General features: G+C 39.6%; 1 protein-coding gene across 1 annotated transcript in view; it reads right to left on the bottom strand.

Moving 5' to 3' along the window:
* LOC124861108 (F-actin-capping protein subunit alpha-2) overlaps positions 1–18,556 on the bottom strand; it is a 34,667-nt gene extending 16,111 nt beyond the window's left edge. The window contains exons 1-2 of the mRNA XM_047354655.1: positions 18,442–18,556; positions 2,930–2,993 (exon numbers count right to left, since the gene is read on the bottom strand). Coding sequence (XP_047210611.1) covers positions 2,930–2,993; positions 18,442–18,480 — 103 coding nt within the window. The 5' untranslated portion in view covers positions 18,481–18,556. The remainder of the gene's footprint in view (positions 1–2,929; positions 2,994–18,441) is intronic.
* Positions 18,557–19,215: the final 659 nt, after the last annotated feature.

Raw genomic sequence — 19,215 nt, 5'->3', positions numbered from 1 at the left:
TGAAAACTGTCTCAGAGTTTATCTGTTCTTTCTTTCTAGGTGAAACGACTAAAGGAGCTACATCCATTAACATTTACTTTTCCTTCCCAAGAAAGTACTCCTGGATCAGTGCTTCTGTGTTCTCTTTGTGTCTCTGCTCTGTTCTCTCAAACCCCCAGTCGGTCGTGGCAGATGGCCGCTCATACTGAGCCTGGTTCTGGTTCTGCTGGAGGTTTCTTCCTGTTAAAAGGCAGTTTTCCTCTCCACTGTCTCTACATGCATGCTCAGTATGAGGGATTGCTGCAAAGTCAACGCCAGTGACTGTCCACTGTCTCTACATGCTCATCCAGGAGGAGTGAATGCTGCAAGTCACTGACTGGATGCAATCTGCTGGGTTTCCTTAGACAGAAAAACTTTTTATCCAATTTGAATAAAAAGCTAACTCCGACTGCACTGTTCAACTGTTAGTATTAATTGGAATGTATGTACCTGACTGTTGTGAAGTGCCTTGAGACAACATGTGTTGTAAATTGGCGTTATATAAATAAAACTGAATTGAATTGAATTGCAGAAGACTCAGATAGGAACGAATGACTTGTGTTGCCCACAGCTTTTAAACAGACTGAGTAAAAGTACAACTCAAGTATTAGGAATTTTCATAGGTAAATATATACAGGTCCTTCTCAAAATATTAGCATATTGTGATAAAGTTCATTATTTTCCATAATGTCACGATGAAAATTTAACATTCATATATTTTAGATTCATTGCACACTAACTGAAATATTTCAGGTCTTTTATTGTCTTAATACGGATGATTTTGGCATACAGCTCATGAAAACCCAAAATTCCTATCTCACAAAATTAACATATTTCATCCGACCAATAAAAGAAAAGTGTTTTTAATACAAAAAACGTCAACTTTCAAATAATCATGTACAGTTATGCACTCAATACTTGGTCGGGAATCCTTTTGCAGAAATGACTGCTTCAATGCGGCGTGGCATGGAGGCAATCAGCCTGTGGCACTGCTGAGGTCTTATGGAGGCCCAGGATGCTTCGATAGCGGCCTTTAGCTCATCCAGAGTGTTGGGTCTTGAGTCTCTCAACGTTCTCTTCACAATATCCCACAGATTCTCTATGGGGTTCAGGTCAGGAGAGTTGGCAGGCCAATTGAGCACAGTGATACCATGGTCAGTAAACCATTTACCAGTGGTTTTGGCACTGTGAGCAGGTGCCAGGTCGTGCTGAAAAATGAAATCTTCATCTCCATAAAGCTTTTCAGCAGATGGAAGCATGAAGTGCTCCAAAATCTCCTGATAGCTAGCTGCATTGACCCTGCCCTTGATAAAACACAGTGGACCAACACCAGCAGCTGACACGGCACCCCAGACCATCACTGACTGTGGGTACTTGACACTGGACTTCTGGCATTTTGGCATTTCCTTCTCTCCAGTCTTCCTCCAGACTCTGGCACCTTGATTTCCGAATGACATGCAGAATTTGCTTTCATCCGAAAAAAGTACTTTGGACCACTGAGCAACAGTCCAGTGCTGCTTCTCTGTAGCCCAGGTCAGGCGCTTCTGCCGCTGTTTCTGGGTCAAAAGTGGCTTGACCTGGGGAATGCGGCCCCTGTAGCCCATTTCCTGCACACGCCTGTGCACGGTGGCTCTGGATGTTTCTACTCCAGACTCAGTCCACTGCTTCCGCAGGTCCCCCAAGGTCTGGAATCGGACCTTCTCCACAATCTTCCTCAGGGTCCGGTCACCTCTTCTCGTTGTGCAGCGTTTTCTGCCACACTTTTTCCTTCCCACAGACTTCCCACTGAGGTGCCTTGATACAGCACTCTGGGAACAGCCTATTCGTTCAGAAATTTCTTTCTGTGTCTTACCCTCTTGCTTGAGGGTGTCAATAGTGGCCTTCTGGACAGCAGTCAGGTCGGCAGTCTTACCCATGATTGGGGTTTTGAGTGATGAACCAGGCTGGGAGTTTTAAAGGCCTCAGGAATCTTTTGCAGGTGTTTAGAGTTAACTCGTTGATTCAGATGATTAGGTTCATAGCTCGTTTAGAGACCCTTTTAATGATATGCTAATTTTGTGAGATAGGAATTTTGGGTTTTCATGAGCTGTATGCCAAAATCATCCGTATTAAGACAATAAAAGACCTGAAATATTTCAGTTAGTGTGCAATGAATCTAAAATATATGAATGTTAAATTTTCATCATGACATTATGGAAAATAATGAACTTTATCACAATATGCTAATATTTTGAGAAGGACCTGTACAGCCTTGTGCCATTGAGCAGGACATGTGATTTAGTTCTTGAACCACAGCATGAATAATGCTCCCTTCTGACACTTCAGCAACACAGTTATTCATGAACTGTGATGAGGGATCATTAAAACAGTTGTCAGCCACTTTAAACAGAGTATATCAAGGCAAATAATTCTGAAATTAGCAACATGTTCTTAATAAATGTGCAAAGATCACACCTCACTTTAGCCTCAGACTGTGACAAATATTTTAAAAACTGAACATGGTGAATTATCTTTTACTAGTATTTCAGGAAAATTGACGAACTAGAAGAACAAAGGTGAACCGAATCAAAACCGTGACCCTAGAACTGTGGATCAAGCTGTGAAATATGTAATTTATCATGCCTGCATTCCTTTGTAAAGGTCAGGTGGCTAAACCTAGACGCTGGATGGAGCTCTACAGAACCAGATATAACCATTTTCTATACTTGAACCTACATGCATGAGTAGGTTGTTATACATTACTGCGATGTTCAGCTTCTACAGTTTTACCTATTTAAATGTATTCTTATTCCTACGCATCTTTGTCCATAACTCAGTTATTCACACATTTTAAATGACATCACTGAATCTGACAGAAATTTGTGAATTAGTTCCTCCACATTTTTTGAAGAAAATGAATCTTTGCACTCACCATTGAAAACTTCGTTGAACTCTCCTGGCGGGGCATGGATGACAAAGTTAGCTGCTATACGTATCTGCATGCAAAAAGGCAAAACCTGGGTTAACTCACTGGTAGAATGCATTCTGGCAAGCAGAAATTATTTAAAGCATTTGAAAGAAATTATAAAGAATATATTAGAACTCCTCCTTCAAATTAAACATAGCGGAAAATGACCCTGATTAAGCATTACACCTTGCAGAAGTCCTGAACCTTTTCACAAAGTATTTGCAGCATCCAGCAGGCTTTTGTCAGGGACAACCCAATATTTAGCTCCAACTCTAAATCTTTGCACAGCTTCTCTGTCGCTGTTGAACAAAAGCATCTCCACAGCATGATGCTGCCACCACAAGGTTTCAGGGTGATGTGTAGTGTTAAGGCTCTCACTATGTCGGACTGTGCATGTACTAAGAGGGACTGTGGACATTTGAGATTTCATAGTTCAGCATATCAAATTCTTACATTTTCCACACTTTCTGCCAAGAAATCATCGGACATGTAGGAAGAGCTAATTTGCCTTGTAGTTTTGGAAAACAACAGAAAACAAGGTGGTATATAAGGCTATTAAACCAGGTCAGGGATGAAGAAGGGGATTACTATATGCCGGTGAAGGAACGCTGTCAAAACTTCACAATGGATAGTAGCAGGTTTGATGAGCTAGTTTGGTGCCTAGCACCAGGACACCCACCTCACACCTGTCAGTGCGGAGCAGAGAGTGGCAGTGACACTTCTTCCTCGTGACTGGTTGCTCTGAGCAGCATGTCGCTGCCACCTATCGCCCGGGCAACTTGATTGTGTCACAAATAATATCAGAGGTGAGTTTTGGAATAAACCGATTCATATTTCTGGCCTTATTTTTATTAAAGCCAACCGTGGGGAAGGCAGTGGTGGGGGAACTTATTAAAAACTGTAGTTTTCTATACTTCTATCTAATTAAAACTGAAAAGAATGCTCTGTTTAATGCTCTGTGTCACATATAAAACAGTTCAATGTTTAAGTTCGAATAAATGTCCATTTTGTTCAGGAGATTCAGTACTTTGGTATAAGAATTTACTGGAAATCTCAATGAGACTCCCTTGAAGTTGAAACTGTGACTTGGTCAGCGACAACCAAGGATAGTTTTATATTTGCCCAAACATTTTAGCTTGTTGTAAAACAATAAATAGACAAATCAAAATACAAGATGTAATTTGCCTCAGAAAGTTTTTATAGTGTACCGTGGGAACCGATGGGTGGATGTGGGAACTGATTGTAAATTTATGATGTGTATTCTGTCATGTTCATGTGAATGGTTACCACTCGTAAACTTAAAAACAGAAAATTTAAGTTGCAAGATTTTTAAGGTGATTACAATACATCTCAAAAGTTTGAAAGTCCGAGTTAACTCATCTAAATGTCCGTTACCCTTTAAAGGCTCCATAATGAAACAGACCGCATAAAGGAACGTTAAAAACCTGCTGAAACTTCCCCTTACAATGCTTCCACTTCTGCATTCACCAAAAACAGCGACTGAATGGTGTAAATTCACTACCTACAAATTGAATATGTCTACACACTGCAGCCAACAGAGGGGGTGAGGTATCCGTGTCAGGTTTGGAGGGTGGAGTAATACCCTGTCAGTCAACTCACAGCCACACAAGCAGTCCTAACTACTTTACTTTTCTTCTGCCGCACAGCACTTCCTGTTTCCAGGTCACATGTCCAACAGAGAGCTGACAGCCCCTCCCCCCCTGCTTGGTTTACAACCATATAAGGAAATAAAAATGTGCTGAGGCCTATAGTGCACACAGTTTTTGCCCTACCTCAGTACCTGTGCCACTCTCTACCACTGACAGTATACGGTGGACCAGCTGGGGTGCTTCTGGTATCACTGGTTAGTTTGCCAGAGAAGGTCCTGGTACATCTGTGTGTATGTGTTTGAGACTATGTGTTTTTGAGTGAGTCTGTTTGTCCCATGGGCCATTATTACCAGTGTGTGTGTATAGAAGCTCTCTGGTACTCTCACTGAGCTGCAGATTGATTCTTGCTAATGAGCAAGGCTAAGAGAAATGAAGGCACTAAGGAATGTGCACATCTGGTGTGTGTGTGTGTGTGTGTTTCATTAGTGCTATCCCTGATAACATTTTCAGGATCCAATCAATGAACAATTCAAATTAGCAATAAAGAGGGTCTGATATTGGGTGGATGCTCCTTATATGCATCATGTAAAAAGATGGAGGAAAACTGCATGTGTGTGTGTTTGGGCTATAGAGGACATATTTGCATTTGGTTCTCCCTCGTTAAACTGGATGACAGTACAAACATACTCAGAGGTACTTCCTGTGACCCATTTTCAAAGCTATGCTAAGATACTGGTTTCCATTCAACACACTATGAGACCACCATGTCCCTGGAAGCACCCTGCTCACTTTTACACAAAAGTCACAAATAACATCAGACTGACCAGAGTGCACATTGTTACATTTTCCTCAAGTATATTTGTACCACCACACCAATCATGCACAGGTAGGTGTTATTTTAGCTGAAGATCGGCTTTTCTAAAGAACAATCCTGTTCCAGTCTTAAGTTTATATATTGGGGGAATTTCTTACAATGATTTTCTGTAGCTCTGGATGATACACACCACCTTCACATTCAGTGTAAGAGACAGGAAAAAAAACAATTGACTGTCTATTTTCCTTTGGTTTAATTGATGATGGCACTGGAGTCACTCCTTTGTTTGTAACACAAGCGAAGCAGACAGCAAAAAGGTGTAGGCTGATAATAAAAAAAGAAACCCTTTTACACCACCCTTTCTGGAAGTTGCATTAAAATATTTCAGAAAAACCCTAAACATGAAAACTATTTACTTTGTTTTATGTCAAATTAGACAAAACAAGCAACTCAATCAGTTTAAACAGAAGCTGAACTCTGTTTTTTGAACTGCTGGACATTGAAAAAAAATCTCTTAGCTATTGATAAATACACATGGATTTGAATAGATTAAAGTTCTTCCAGAAAGTATTCACAGCCCTGGACTTTTTCTGCATTTAGACGGGCTTCCATGTGCCTTTTATTAAGAAGAGGCTTTCGTCTGGCCAGTCTACCATATAGGCCTGACTGGTGGGTTGCTGCAGAGATGATTGTCCTTCTGGAAGGGTCTCCTCTCTCCACAGAGGAACGCTGAAGCTCTGATAGTGACTTTGGGGTTCTTGGTCACAATGGTTCTGATGGAGGCCACTGTGCACATGGGAACCTTCAAAGCAGCAGAAATTGTTCTGTCTCCTCCCCAGATTTGGGCCTCCATCCAGACTCTGAGGTCTACAGATAATTGCTTAAACTTCACGCTTTGCGCTCTGACATGCACTATGTGTGCCTCTCTTAATCATGTCCAATCAGCCCAATTTACCACAGGTGGACTCGGTTTAAGCTGTAGAAACATCTTAGGGATGATCAGTGGAAACAGTATGCACCTCAGCTCAATTTTGACCTTCATGGCAAAGGCAGTGAATGCCTTAGGAAACTGATGAATTTGATACTATGTGGAATAAGGCTGTAAAACAGCTAAATATGGAAAAAGTGCAGCGCTGTGAATCCTTTCTGCATGCACTGTATGTACAACTATGGGTTAAATGGCATTGACTGTAGATATTTCACCCTACTAAAAGGAACATTTAAAGCTGTGCAATGGCTAAATGTTTAGAGTGACCTACATAACTTCTAGAAACAAGAAAGGGGAATAAAAACTAAGTCATAGGGTACATCAAATTAGAGCCAATTTAACACTGATGATACCTGAAAGGAACAAAACTTTATACTTAAACACTACAGGTATCACCATTCCCTTCGCTTTCTATAAGCCCTGTTGAAACTACAGCTCAGCAACACTCCACCCACCATTTTAGAAGCTAAAGGAAAAACTAGTGAAAACGGTTGTTTCAACAGCTTGATAACATTTAACCTAAAAGACAAAAACATGGAAATAAGACAAGGCAATTACAGCACATTTACATCAATCACATACTGTCTGGCCATTACATGAACAATTTGGTTCCTTCACAAAATGTCATATCAGATTTTTTAAAATGACGTTCTGTCAAGCTGGGGCATTTTCACTCCTACAGTTAGTTTACTCTGGTCTGAACCCGTTGAGTTTGTTAACTTGTAAATGTTTCTGGGGGTTTGAGTTCTTTTCACACAGTGAAAACGCCAAGCCATCCAAAACCTGTCACTACAAACCGTGCGAGAACATTCAATCTGTTCATTGGTCAGATGTGACCAGGACGGGAGAACCAAGTGTAAATACAGAAAGCAGATTTGGTGTTCTGGGCCAGCATTTTGACCAAGCTTGTAGCATACACCGCCTAGCTGTAGTTGGATTGAGGTCGCATCATGCTCACACCATAAATGAACCGCTCTACAGTTTATTGAGAACCGTACAGTCTCGGTACAGTTGTTCTGGTCCGCACTCTATTTATAAACACAGCAATCGCACTAAAATCAAACAGCCCGCACCAAGGGGAAAAGAACCACAGTCAGTTTCAGACAGACCAAACATCTTAGGTGTGAAATCACTCTAAAGTCATAAGTAACAGCTCCATTTCCTACAGTAGAAGGAAGCCACATCACTGTGAACTAGCTGGGAAAGAAAATACATTTTCAGGGTGGTGGAAGCAAACAGCTAGTTAGATGCGCTGTTAATATCCACTAACAATAATATCCACTTATATCACACTTCTATGACCACTTTCAGCTTGAGTCGTTTTAAAATGCTAAAAAAAAAAAAGGTCTGACTAGCTGTCAGATTCTGAAAGATATATTTGAAACCAACTCTTTATGTGTTAACAACTGATAACAGATAATTGACAATTCAGGTCTGTTCTAAATAAGCTGACACTAGTTAAGCATGTATGGCATCACATTGTGTTAAGAAATGTAGAACTCGTGTGAAGTATTAAGTGTTCAGTCTGCTACAATGGGACACTGATGCTCTGAGACCTATTTTCAATGTTGATCACTGCTGCTGTGCCATGAAGGGTTGGGCTTGTGACTTTATGAAGTGGATAGCATTAAATAACCGAGACAAGTACTTTTTGGGCATTTGAAACATAATATTATTAAAACGTATACTGCAACTTTAAGGATGTTACTCAGTTCCAGTCAAATGGATCACAGCAGAGGAACAGGTGGTTGTTCTGGCACCAGAGGTATGTTAGCTACACCATGGACATCATTTCTGCTTTTTAACCGGAGAAGAACACACAAATTAGAAAGCTGCTGGTCATTAAATAAGATCAGAGGAAGCAAGTAGATTTAAGAAGCTACTTAAAGGAAAACACTATGACATGTTTGAGACATGTCTGATGTAATGCTGAGAGAGAGCAAGACTTTTGCCAAGTAATAGGAAGGTAACTAATAGGATTATTCTATCCTTTTGATTGACAACCTGTGTTATGGAAAATGTTGGCAGCCTTTTGGAAATCCAGGGAATACACACAGACACTGCTGAAGTTGTAATGTTAGATATGCCAATATGGGATGCTAAAGGCAGTTTAAAATATTGGTTTTGTAAATACTGTCGGTTTTAAAATAGTAACATTTCTACAGCGAATGCTCCCCCACTCACTCCTCCTGATATAAACATTTAATGAATGCTAGAAATATTTAACACTACTTTAATGTCTTCTCACTTCATTTAAACATGGAAGACCAATCCAGACATAACTAAGTATGCATACAGTAATAAATAAATGACTCAATACAGTAATAACTGGGCCAAAAGGTATCTAGACAAATAAGTGTGCCATTAAATGCAAATAATAAAAATAAGATATTTATTCTATAATTGATCAATTAATCAGTATATTATTATTACTATATTAATCAATATACAGGGGTTGGACAATGAAACTGAAACACCTGGTTTTAGACCACAATAATTTATTAGTATAGTGTAGGGCCTCATTTTGCGGCCAATACAGCGTCAATTCGTCTTGGGAATGACATATACAAGTCCTGCACAGTGGTCAGAGGGATTCTAAGCCATTCTTCTTGCAGGATAGTGGCCAGGTCACTACGTGATACTGGTGGAGGAAAACGTTTCCTGACTCGCTCCTCCAAAATACCCCAAAGTGACTCAATAATATTTAGATCTGGTGACTGTGCAGGCCATGGGAGATGTTCAACTTCACTTTCATGTTCATCAAACCAATCTTTCACCAGTCTTGCTGTGTGTATTGGTGCATTGTCATCCTGATACACGGCACCGCCTTCAGGATACAATGTTTGAACCATTGGATGCACATGGTCCTCAAGAATGGTTCGGTAGTCCTTGGCAGTGACGCGCCATCTAGCACAAGTATTGGGCCAAGGGAATGCCATGATATGGCAGCCCAAACCATCACTGATCCACCCCCATGCTTCACTCTGGGCATGCAACAGTCTGGGTGGTACGCTTCTTTGGGGCTTCTCCACATCATAACTCTCCCGGATGTGGGAAAAACAGTAAAGGTGGACTCATCAGAGAACAATACATGTTTCACATTGTCCACAGCCCAAGATTTGCGCTCCTTGCACCATTGAAACCGACGTTTGGCATTAGCATGAGTGACCAAAATTTTGGCTATTGCAGCCCGGCCGTGTATATTGACCCTGTGGAGCTCCCGACGGAACGTTCTGGTGGAAACAGGAGAGTTGAGGTGCACATTTAATTCTGCCGTGATTTGGGCAGCCGTGGTTTTATGTTTTTTGGATACAATCCGGGTTAGCACCAGAACATCCCTTTCAGACAGCTTCCTCTTGCGTCCACAGTTAATCCTGTTGGATGTAGTTGGTCCTTCTTGGTGGTATGCTGACATTACCCTGGATACCGTGGCTCTTGATACATCACAAAGACTTGCTGTCTTGGTCACAGATGCGCCAGCAAGACGTGCACCAACAATTTGTCCTCTTTTGAACTCTGGTATGTCACCCATAATGTTGTGTGCATTTCAATATTTTGAGCAAAACTGTGCTCTTACCCTGCTAATTGAACCTTCACACTCTGCTCTTACTGGTGCAATGTGCAATCAATGAAGACTGGCTACCAGGCTGGTCCAATTTAGCCATGAAACCTCCCACACTAAAATGATAGGTGTTTCAGTTTCATTGTCCAACCCCTGTATATTTCTATGTTTTTCTTTGACTCTTTTGATTTTTCGCCATGCTGTTATCATTTGCTATGCTTGTATTTTCTTGCTCACAGTACTCACCAGGATTGGCACAAACTCCAGTTTCAAATTTGATCAATACTTAGGAAAGAACTTTAGTTTTTCCAAAATCACAACAAAGTGACTATGCACCAAAAGGTTTTCATGTCCCCTTCTCCCATCTTTAATATACTATTGGCAGGCGCTCTGCAGTTCCATCACTGTGCTGCTCGTTAATATCACCTCTCAGGCTCTTCAAGTACTTCAACAAGCTTCAAGTGTTTAAAATTAGTCACAAACACTGTAAAGTAGCTTTCCTCAAACGTGTTGAGGTACATGAAACAGTTTTACACAAACAACTTCCATGTAAACAGCAGATTAGATTCCTGCTTTTTTTAAAAAATCTTTAGCACCTTCATATTTTAAATCTATCCCAATTTTGTGTTTTTGAGTTGCAGGGAAGTTCTTGTTTCTTTTGGAAATAAATCAGTAGTTCCAAGGACAAAAACCCTTCTAAAGACTCAACCAGTGAAAACAACAAAAGGTTGGTTTGATGCCGACAGCAACACTGACTCCCATGTTGCGAGGATCAGCTAGTTACCATTTGTTCAATTTAAACTGGAGTTGTTGTGTGAAGTCGTCTTTCATCTGAAAAACATGGTACTGCTGGTTCTGATGTGATTTTAATACGAATTCTAATTTTTCTACGTGGCTATCAATGTTTTTGAAGGCAACACTCACAGGACAACCATTACATGGTAACATTTATAGATATAAATGTTCATCACAGAACTGAAAAATTTAAGAGTTGAAGAAAAATTTTGCATTTTCTTATATATTTTTTGTACGTTTGTTTGGAAATTATTGCTGCACAACAGCTTAGTGATTGTCCAGAAGAGAAGAGCAGGAAGGAATGAGGTTCTCAGTTTTCTGCCTAACCAGGGCTGGAGAGGCCTGCAGAGAGGTTGCCACCAAGTTTAACTGTGTGCCAGTGGGATAGCAGGGAGGGAAGTAAGACTGAACAATTTTCCAATGTCCTTTCCAGCACACCACTAAGGACCCTGACCCCAAAAGATAAGAAATGTACTCATTTTATTTCAGCCCCAATCAACATTTAAAATTGGGTTCACACTGTGTGATTATTGGCCGTCATGGATAAAATGCTTGTCATGAAAGAAATCTCTGGTGAGTATGTGGTCATTTAGGGTGACAGATCCACCAATTTAGCTCTCTCCTGACTGATATTTTCTAGGAAAATCATGCAGGTTCCCTTTTGGCCCGCCATAAGTGCTTCTGACCCATCTTCGTTCCATCTTCCTCTCCTTCTTTTCAGGACCTGAATCCAATAAATGAGCACATTAACAGGAGTGACTTACTGTCCATAACCTTGCTGTCTGATCAGCCTGACAGGATTCTGCTTCAGTAAGCAGTTGTGTAATCTAGCATCTTACATTGTTATCATCGTGTGACCTGTCTGATCATCATATCCATAATATCAGTGCGACACGTTCAAGTCCTGTATGATTTTAGAAACTGTAGTCTGTGCTGGACTACAGAGGGAGCTACCAGGGATTTCTTAACAAAACACAAATAAAGAACCCCCGCAGTGTGGGATTCTTGTGTATTTGAGCTCTCTGAGCCTAGACACCAGCTGGTCCCCATATGCCATGTGCTCACTGTATGTTCATGTTCACATTACCCAACGACCAGTCCCTGTAAAAAGCACTGCAACACTCCACCACTGTTCAACCATTCCTTGAAGGAGGAACTTTGTTTAATCCCTACTGTTACCCTCTGATGCTGAAAATACAGACCCCCTAATCCCAATCAAGCCAAGCCACAGATAAACCATAATCAAAAATAAATATAGAGTAGAAGAAGAAAAAATAACAGGGACAACTAGTCTGTTCCCTCTGATCACCCAGTTGGAACAATAATTGAGGAGGAACAATCACTCTAATCCTGTCAAGCGATGAAAAGCTCCTAGTGATGGCCTAGCATAGCCAGACCTGTAATTTCTGAGCAGTAAGTCATAAGAGAATAGAAAGAAAAACGACAAGGTGCAGTATTTTACACAGAAGACCTTTTCTACCAGCACGTTGCTTTTACAACCAAGGATGATTAAATATTGCCCTCTACAATGATGCATTTGCTTTAGATTTAGATACCACCAGAAGTCCCCAATCAGGCCGTTAAGAGCATATACTAGTTTTAACTTCTCTTTGAGGTCTTGCTAGCTAAATCACTTTCTAATGACTTTAATAAATACAAAAACATGTAACTTGGCTTTAATTTAACAATTAAATTAACCATATAAGAGAAAGAAGTGTGGGATCCTTGATAGAAGGGTTAGTTTAAATAATAAATCTTGTGATCTCTGCCTTGTTTTTAAAGTCAGCAGTGAGGTAAAAAAAACTACAAATTTTTTTCCTGTTCTTTATCAGTCTTTATACTCAAACTGTTGCAAAATATGTGAATGCATAGTTCTGATCCATTGTAGGCAGGTACAGACAGCACTCCTCTGCTGCTGCATTCTTCAGTTTCAGGTAAAGTCACCATGTTCTGCAGCAAACACAAATCATTCAGGGGCATCTCCATCCTAGTTTTAGAACTCTGTAAATGAGCTAATAATGGCAATCAGTGGTCCATTTTATTGAAAGTTTTAGTACATCACAAAACAAAAGGAAGAACATAGAGAGCAGACATGTATTATGCTATATGAGCCGACGCACAGACCGGCAGAACTATAAAGATGGGTTTCAATTTACAGAAGAGAGGTGGGTTAGTCGACAGAGCAACCCTGACACAAGGAACGCCTGCTGTGGTTTGTTGTGCTAGGAGGCTGCATTTATTTTTACACTACTGGGGATCTCTGTGTAACTTTCATTCTGAATAATATTATAAGCATGTACAGTGATGCACACACACTGCTGGCAGGTAAATGTACACTATGTTGCCAAAAGTATTAGGTCGCACCAATCACTTCCAGGGCTGCAGGTGTATAAAGGTTGGTGAGGAGAAACGTAACTGGGCTGCACAGAGTCCTGACCTCAACCTTCTTGAACACCTTTGGGATGAATTAGAACAGAGGCTGCAGTTCTGGTTTTCTCATCCACCTATGAACACACTCCTAAACCTTGAGGAAGATGTTTACACAATAATTAAAGTTGTTGTTGCTGGGAACAATGGGTCCATCAACAAACTGGAACTTAGAGGTTAAGAATAGGATGCCGTCAAAGTTCATGTACATGTAAAAGTAGAGAGACAAACACTTTCAGCAATATACCCTAAATTCCGGACTACAGAGCGCACCTGATTAAAAGCCGCATGCTCTAATTTTAGAAAGAAAACCCATTTTGTACTTGTACAGGCCGCACCGGATGTTAAGCCGCGGGTGTCCCACGTTGTAATATGATTTACACAGAAAGATATTACACGTGAGGATTTTTTCACTTTTAATTTAATCCGTATTGTAATATAAACAAATGCATATTACAAATGGTTTTTTTTTAACAGTGGCTAACACGGCTACCTTTAAATCTACGTACGTTATCAGTAACACACAAATTTCATTGCTTATGCTTTTTTAGTGAACAGTGCACAAACAACATTCCAATATCTCCTAACTGATATACACTGCAGCCTACCAGGTCAAAAGTCATTGATCACCTTCTTCATCTTCTTCCTGCGAACTGAAACCATCAAAGTCCTGTTCTTCATTGTCCGACTTCATCAGCCTCAGGATCTCGTCACTCACTTCAGCCTCTTCGTTGACGCTCTCACTTGAGCGCACCCGGTCCCCTTAATCACGCAGCAGTCCAGCCTTTAGAAACCCGTTGGTGATTTTTCATGTTGATGAGGGTGAATATAAATGACTGATTTACAATACCGGTAATTGAATTGTGAAAGTGCTCTTGATTTATCGCACAAGTTCATTGGACCTCTGTGAAGTACTCATCAATTTGATTGGTCTACCGTTACCTGGCAAAATGTTTTTGGCGGCATGAAAAAAAAACATGCATTAACCGCACCGTTGTATAGGCTGCAGTGTTCAAAGTGTGGGAAAAAGTAGCAGCTTATAATCCAGAATTTATGATAACTATTTAATATCTGGACTATACTTTGGAGTTCCCTTTCAGCCTGTGATCCAGTTTCATTCTGCCTATCTATATAATGCCAATTCACATCAAACTCCATCTTAAGGTCCTTTAAAAGGCACACAGGTCCAAGTAATATTCAATTATATTAAAATAATCAAATCAATCATACAGACACATTGAGTTTCAATTACAAGGAGTCCCATAAGTACAATACAGTCCAATGAAGCAGTAGAACTTTTATACTAAAAGCTAAAAAACACTTTTTCTCAAATCAGACTGTGGAATTTCAGCCTAAGTGCATAATAATCTAATAATAAAAATGATTTCAGAAAATATCTACATTCTATTTATGTGCTTGGTCACAACTAAATTATTTAATTCACAATACATTTATCATGATAGGAAAACCTTAGTAAAATGTTTGCATACAAGGTAGATGTGTTTCTTAAAATAAGAGATCTAATGGTTAACTTTATTAAATAAATTAAAAAATGTGTTCCGATGATGCCCGTTTTTTAAGATTAAAAGAACATTTTGAAAATAACCTTTAAGCAGGCATCAAGCATAGTTTCATTAAGCCCACATTTCTGTATTAAAAATGTTTTTATTAGTCTGATGTAATATTGTAATCCTAACTGTCTTGTTTTTTATTAGCTGTAAGCAAGAAATCATAATTAACAGAAATAATTAACACGTTACATTTAATGAGTAGAGTTGCTGAAATTAAAACCAATTACTGATGTGTTTTTAATCAATCACCCACCTACAAAACAATAAAAGGTACATTTAAGAGCCTCATTGAACCATCAGTAACATGTCACTGCGTGCAGTTCATTTAACTTCCTCATTCATCTCTGGAGAGCTACGGTACATCAAGTGGGCTTGATCCACAGGTTCATTGGGTATTTCTTGCTTCCCTTTATCTTTATCATGTATAAAATATCTAAAGCCTTCCAGCATCAATAAGATGGTAAAAGCTTTGCAGAACTAGAAGTTTAAATATATCCCATGATAATCTCAAATTGAAACCATTCTGAATGCCTAATTCTACACAGCTCTAACAAGGCTGAACAAGTGACATGACCAACTCTACGTACTTTCCAGATTCAGGCCGAGAGCTTTGATGATATGTAAAGTTAGTCATAACTCAGGTTGTTAAAGTCTCTCTAAGAATAACCATAAATGATGAAGTTGACAGGTATACTGAAGCAGAAGAATATTATTTACTGACACCTCCCTACAGAGGTAGTCACAGACGAGAGAAAATGAACTAAGCAGATTGAGTAACAACAGTTTCCTGTAATACTGTGTGGTTTCTTTGGTGCGATCAGGAAGGAAGTCAATGGGCTGCTACTAAATGACAGAGCATTTAAGAACCTTTAATGCGAATTTACAGCAGAGATGCTACCATGTAGTCATTTCTAAAGTCCAGCCCCTGCTTTGAAACAGGCTTTTGGGTCTTGAAGTTTTCTATGAAAGCTGATAGCCTCAGTGACAGTGAAGAAAGCCACCTGGGACCTTTTCAGAACTACCCAAAGAAAGCCTTCAAAGTATTGAGCTAAACGTAATATTGCCATCAAATAAACTTCCTATAGTGCCTCTTAATTACTTCCAACAGTCACATTCAACAGAGTCAAGACAATAGACTACCACGAAAACAACTTGGTACTTAAGATTTCTCTTTCAGTTTCAGGAAATGGGATGGAGAGTTTCTGACAGATCAGCAATCACTGTATGTCAACTGTTGACTTCAGATGAAACCATATGAACAAAACTGAGCCACACAGATCCAATCAGTAAATACTGAATAATGGGGGTTGAAAAAATTACTTTTAGCAAATCACATACAGTAAATAGCTAAACTACCAGTCAAACGTTTGGACACGCCTTCTCATTTAGTGGTTTGTCTTTATTTTTAACTCTGAGATCTTCTTCAAAACTTAATGAAGCTCATTGACAGAATGCCAGAAACTTTTGTTTTGTTTGATACATAATTCTGCATACCTTTGCTTCATAGTTTTGGTGTTTTCACCATGTATCTACAATGTGCAAAGTAATAAAAAGATGTGTCCAAACTTAACTAGCAGTTTATATAAAAATACAAAACAGGACCAACTAAAGGAATTCAAGGGAAAATAAACAGTTTCTTCATGCCACAAAAATGACAATGTTAGTTAATATTAGTTGTACATTAAGGGTTTTAAACCCTCAATAAAACTACTGCAAGTTTATGTTGGGAGTACATTAGAAAAAACTAAATAAAATAAAAAATCACATTTACCAGCAACATTAGGAACTACTTCCTGTGTGTGGACGGGCATGAAGTTGAGCTACCGAAACAATATGCAAAACATCATGACTTAAACTGATGTGAAGGAAAACTAAACTGTGTTAACATCAAAGTGCATGAGAATAATTAAATATGCACTATTCCACTTCTAAAGTTTAAGTAAGAAAAAAAAGCATGTTGTGCAATTACTTAAACAAACCCAGGCCAACATGCATATGTAGTGTGTAAAAAAACTACAACCCCAGAGACCGCAGAAAAGACAATATTGCAAAAACAACTTGCAGAAACTAACTACAATGTGTACCAACGTACTTTTAGAGTTAAATGTGACACCATCTGTCAGACAGCTAAAGCTTGGCTAAGATTTTGTCAGGCAACCAGACAATGATCCTCAAAGACCAGCAAATTTACGACAGAATGGGAGGAAAATACGAGTAAAAAAAAAACATTTTTAAAATGAGAACATCCATGGTTCTCAGACTGCGGTACAAGCACCACTGGTGGTAATTTGGCTATCTTTTGTGGTATTTAGTGGAAATTTATAAGGTAAATACAAGGAAAATTAGCTGTAACGTAGGGCTATAAGGCCCAAACACCCAAAAGAAAAATCGCTTTTTTTCCACATACTGATCTTCCTACTCAGTGGAGTGCAGTGGAGAATAATGCTAGAATCCCGTAGTAGAAATTAAAGCAAACTAAAATGAACTGAAAATCAGCGCTAATTGCAATTCATTTACCCAAGGTCAGAACCTATAGCTGTGAAGTACTTCAAGTCTAGCCTGACCATCTTCTAGTTCCAAATTTGGAGGCAAAATTTGCCAATTATTGTATTCAATGAATAGGTTAAATACTAGTACCAATGCAAACTAAGTGTAATGCATGTCTCTATTGTATGCAGTGACACAAAAGCCCTGTTCACACAACACTTCTGTTTGCCATCTCCATGTGATCTTTTACAACATGAAAGTATCTCAAATGGGTCAACACTGCAAAAAAATTCTGACGGATTGTATACGATTTCTAACTGGATCAGTCAAATAATTGATAAGTATTGGATTCCCCAATATATCCTGAACAGGAAGAGGATCAAACTGTGAACTTACTGTGAATGACTGAAACGGGCTGTCAACATTAAATGAACAAAGATTTCGGTGGGATTACAGTGTTGTTTAACCCGTCACAACTTTTTAGTATTTTTCTGTCATGTCAATGTGAACAGGACCACAAAGGGTGGAACTTTTGCCTAAAAGATGTTTGCAGCGTACACGTTTTATAACCGAAGTCGTGTTGACGTGAACCTTTTTGAATCCAGTTGCGTTACGGGTGGTTCTGTTACAGTAGTCCTTCCTGGAGTTTCCGATGCGACTGAACACCACATCTGGCGACCTTCCATTAATTCTATAAACATTTTTGGAAACAAAATAAGCGGACAGTGCATCACTTTGGATTTTTTCATAAAACAAACCGACGTAAAACAGAGCAGGGCGTGTTACTATTAGGAAGTCTGGCTCCGTGTTAGCAGGGCGCAGCTAGGCTACATGACCGAACCAAGCTAGCAGTACTGGGGTCTGAAAACTTCCACAACACCAGTAACCAGAGAGCCCGAGAGGTAACGACGAGCCAACTCAGCGAAAACCGACTCGGGGGTTTGCTCAGGTGACTTTCTAATATGATGACGGTTCCTATTTTGAGTCAGGACCGTACAAGGAGCCCCCGTTAAGAGATTCACAAACGAGCGGAAGTTGAGCTAAAAATAATAAAGCAGAAGCAGCAGCAGCGGCTGTTTTGCGGGCCCGGGTTTTTTCTCCAAATTTCATCACGCCGACCGACGCCACAGTTCGCACAAAAAGTTGCTAAGATACGCAAGTCAAATATACAACCAAGGCGTTTTATCTGCTAGGATTAACTTGTAATTTGTCAAAATATTACCTTTTCCTCGTCGGATAGCTGCTCCTCATGATCCGCCATCTTTTCTTCCGGCACCACCAGCTTGTCAGAGCCCCGTGACGTCAGCGCATGGGTGGCTTCCCAGCTGAGGTTCAGCGCTCATCAAATCCACGCCTCACAGGTTTACCCTCAAAAAACATGATTTCAGCGGGATGACAGCCTGCAGCTCAACTATGAAAAATCCAACCACCAAGCATCAGAAACTAATCTCAGGGCACTTTTTGCTATAGAACAAACACACTCATAGTCCATTCACATGACATACAAATAAAATGCTATACCTAACATATTAAAAGTTCTATAACTATGGATTTTTAATGTAATCTATTTCATAGTTCTGCACATGCGTGTTTTCTTAATTGCCCACCTTCTGTAAATGTTCTTTTTAATAACAAAAAAGGTTTATTCCTCATTGTTTTCACTGATGCTCATTTTTACTGATTTTGTTCAAATCTCCTCATCTGGGTTTTTTTGTAGGCATTGTCCCTTTTAGCTTATTTTGGCCTATTTTACAGCTTTTAAGTATAGTATCATCCTAACCTATTTCAGATATATATACGGATACGACTCTGCACGTGGCTTTGGTAGGTTCCCAGCAACAAAACCTTAACATCAAAACCAAGATGTAATTTCGAGATATTGTTAGAATTGACTTATGTTTATTTCCGTGCAGTAAAAAAGGTCGGTGTACAGTGATTCTGCCTTATTGTGTGTGGTACACTGTTCACCGCTAGGTGGCAAACTAACACAGTTTTT

The sequence above is a fragment of the Girardinichthys multiradiatus genome, chromosome 2 (assembly GCF_021462225.1).
Source record: "Girardinichthys multiradiatus isolate DD_20200921_A chromosome 2, DD_fGirMul_XY1, whole genome shotgun sequence".
In the NCBI taxonomy this organism is placed as follows: Eukaryota; Metazoa; Chordata; class Actinopteri; order Cyprinodontiformes; family Goodeidae; genus Girardinichthys; species Girardinichthys multiradiatus.
The sequence above is the reverse complement of the archived record's forward strand: the minus strand, read 5'-3'. Positions and strand labels throughout refer to the sequence as shown.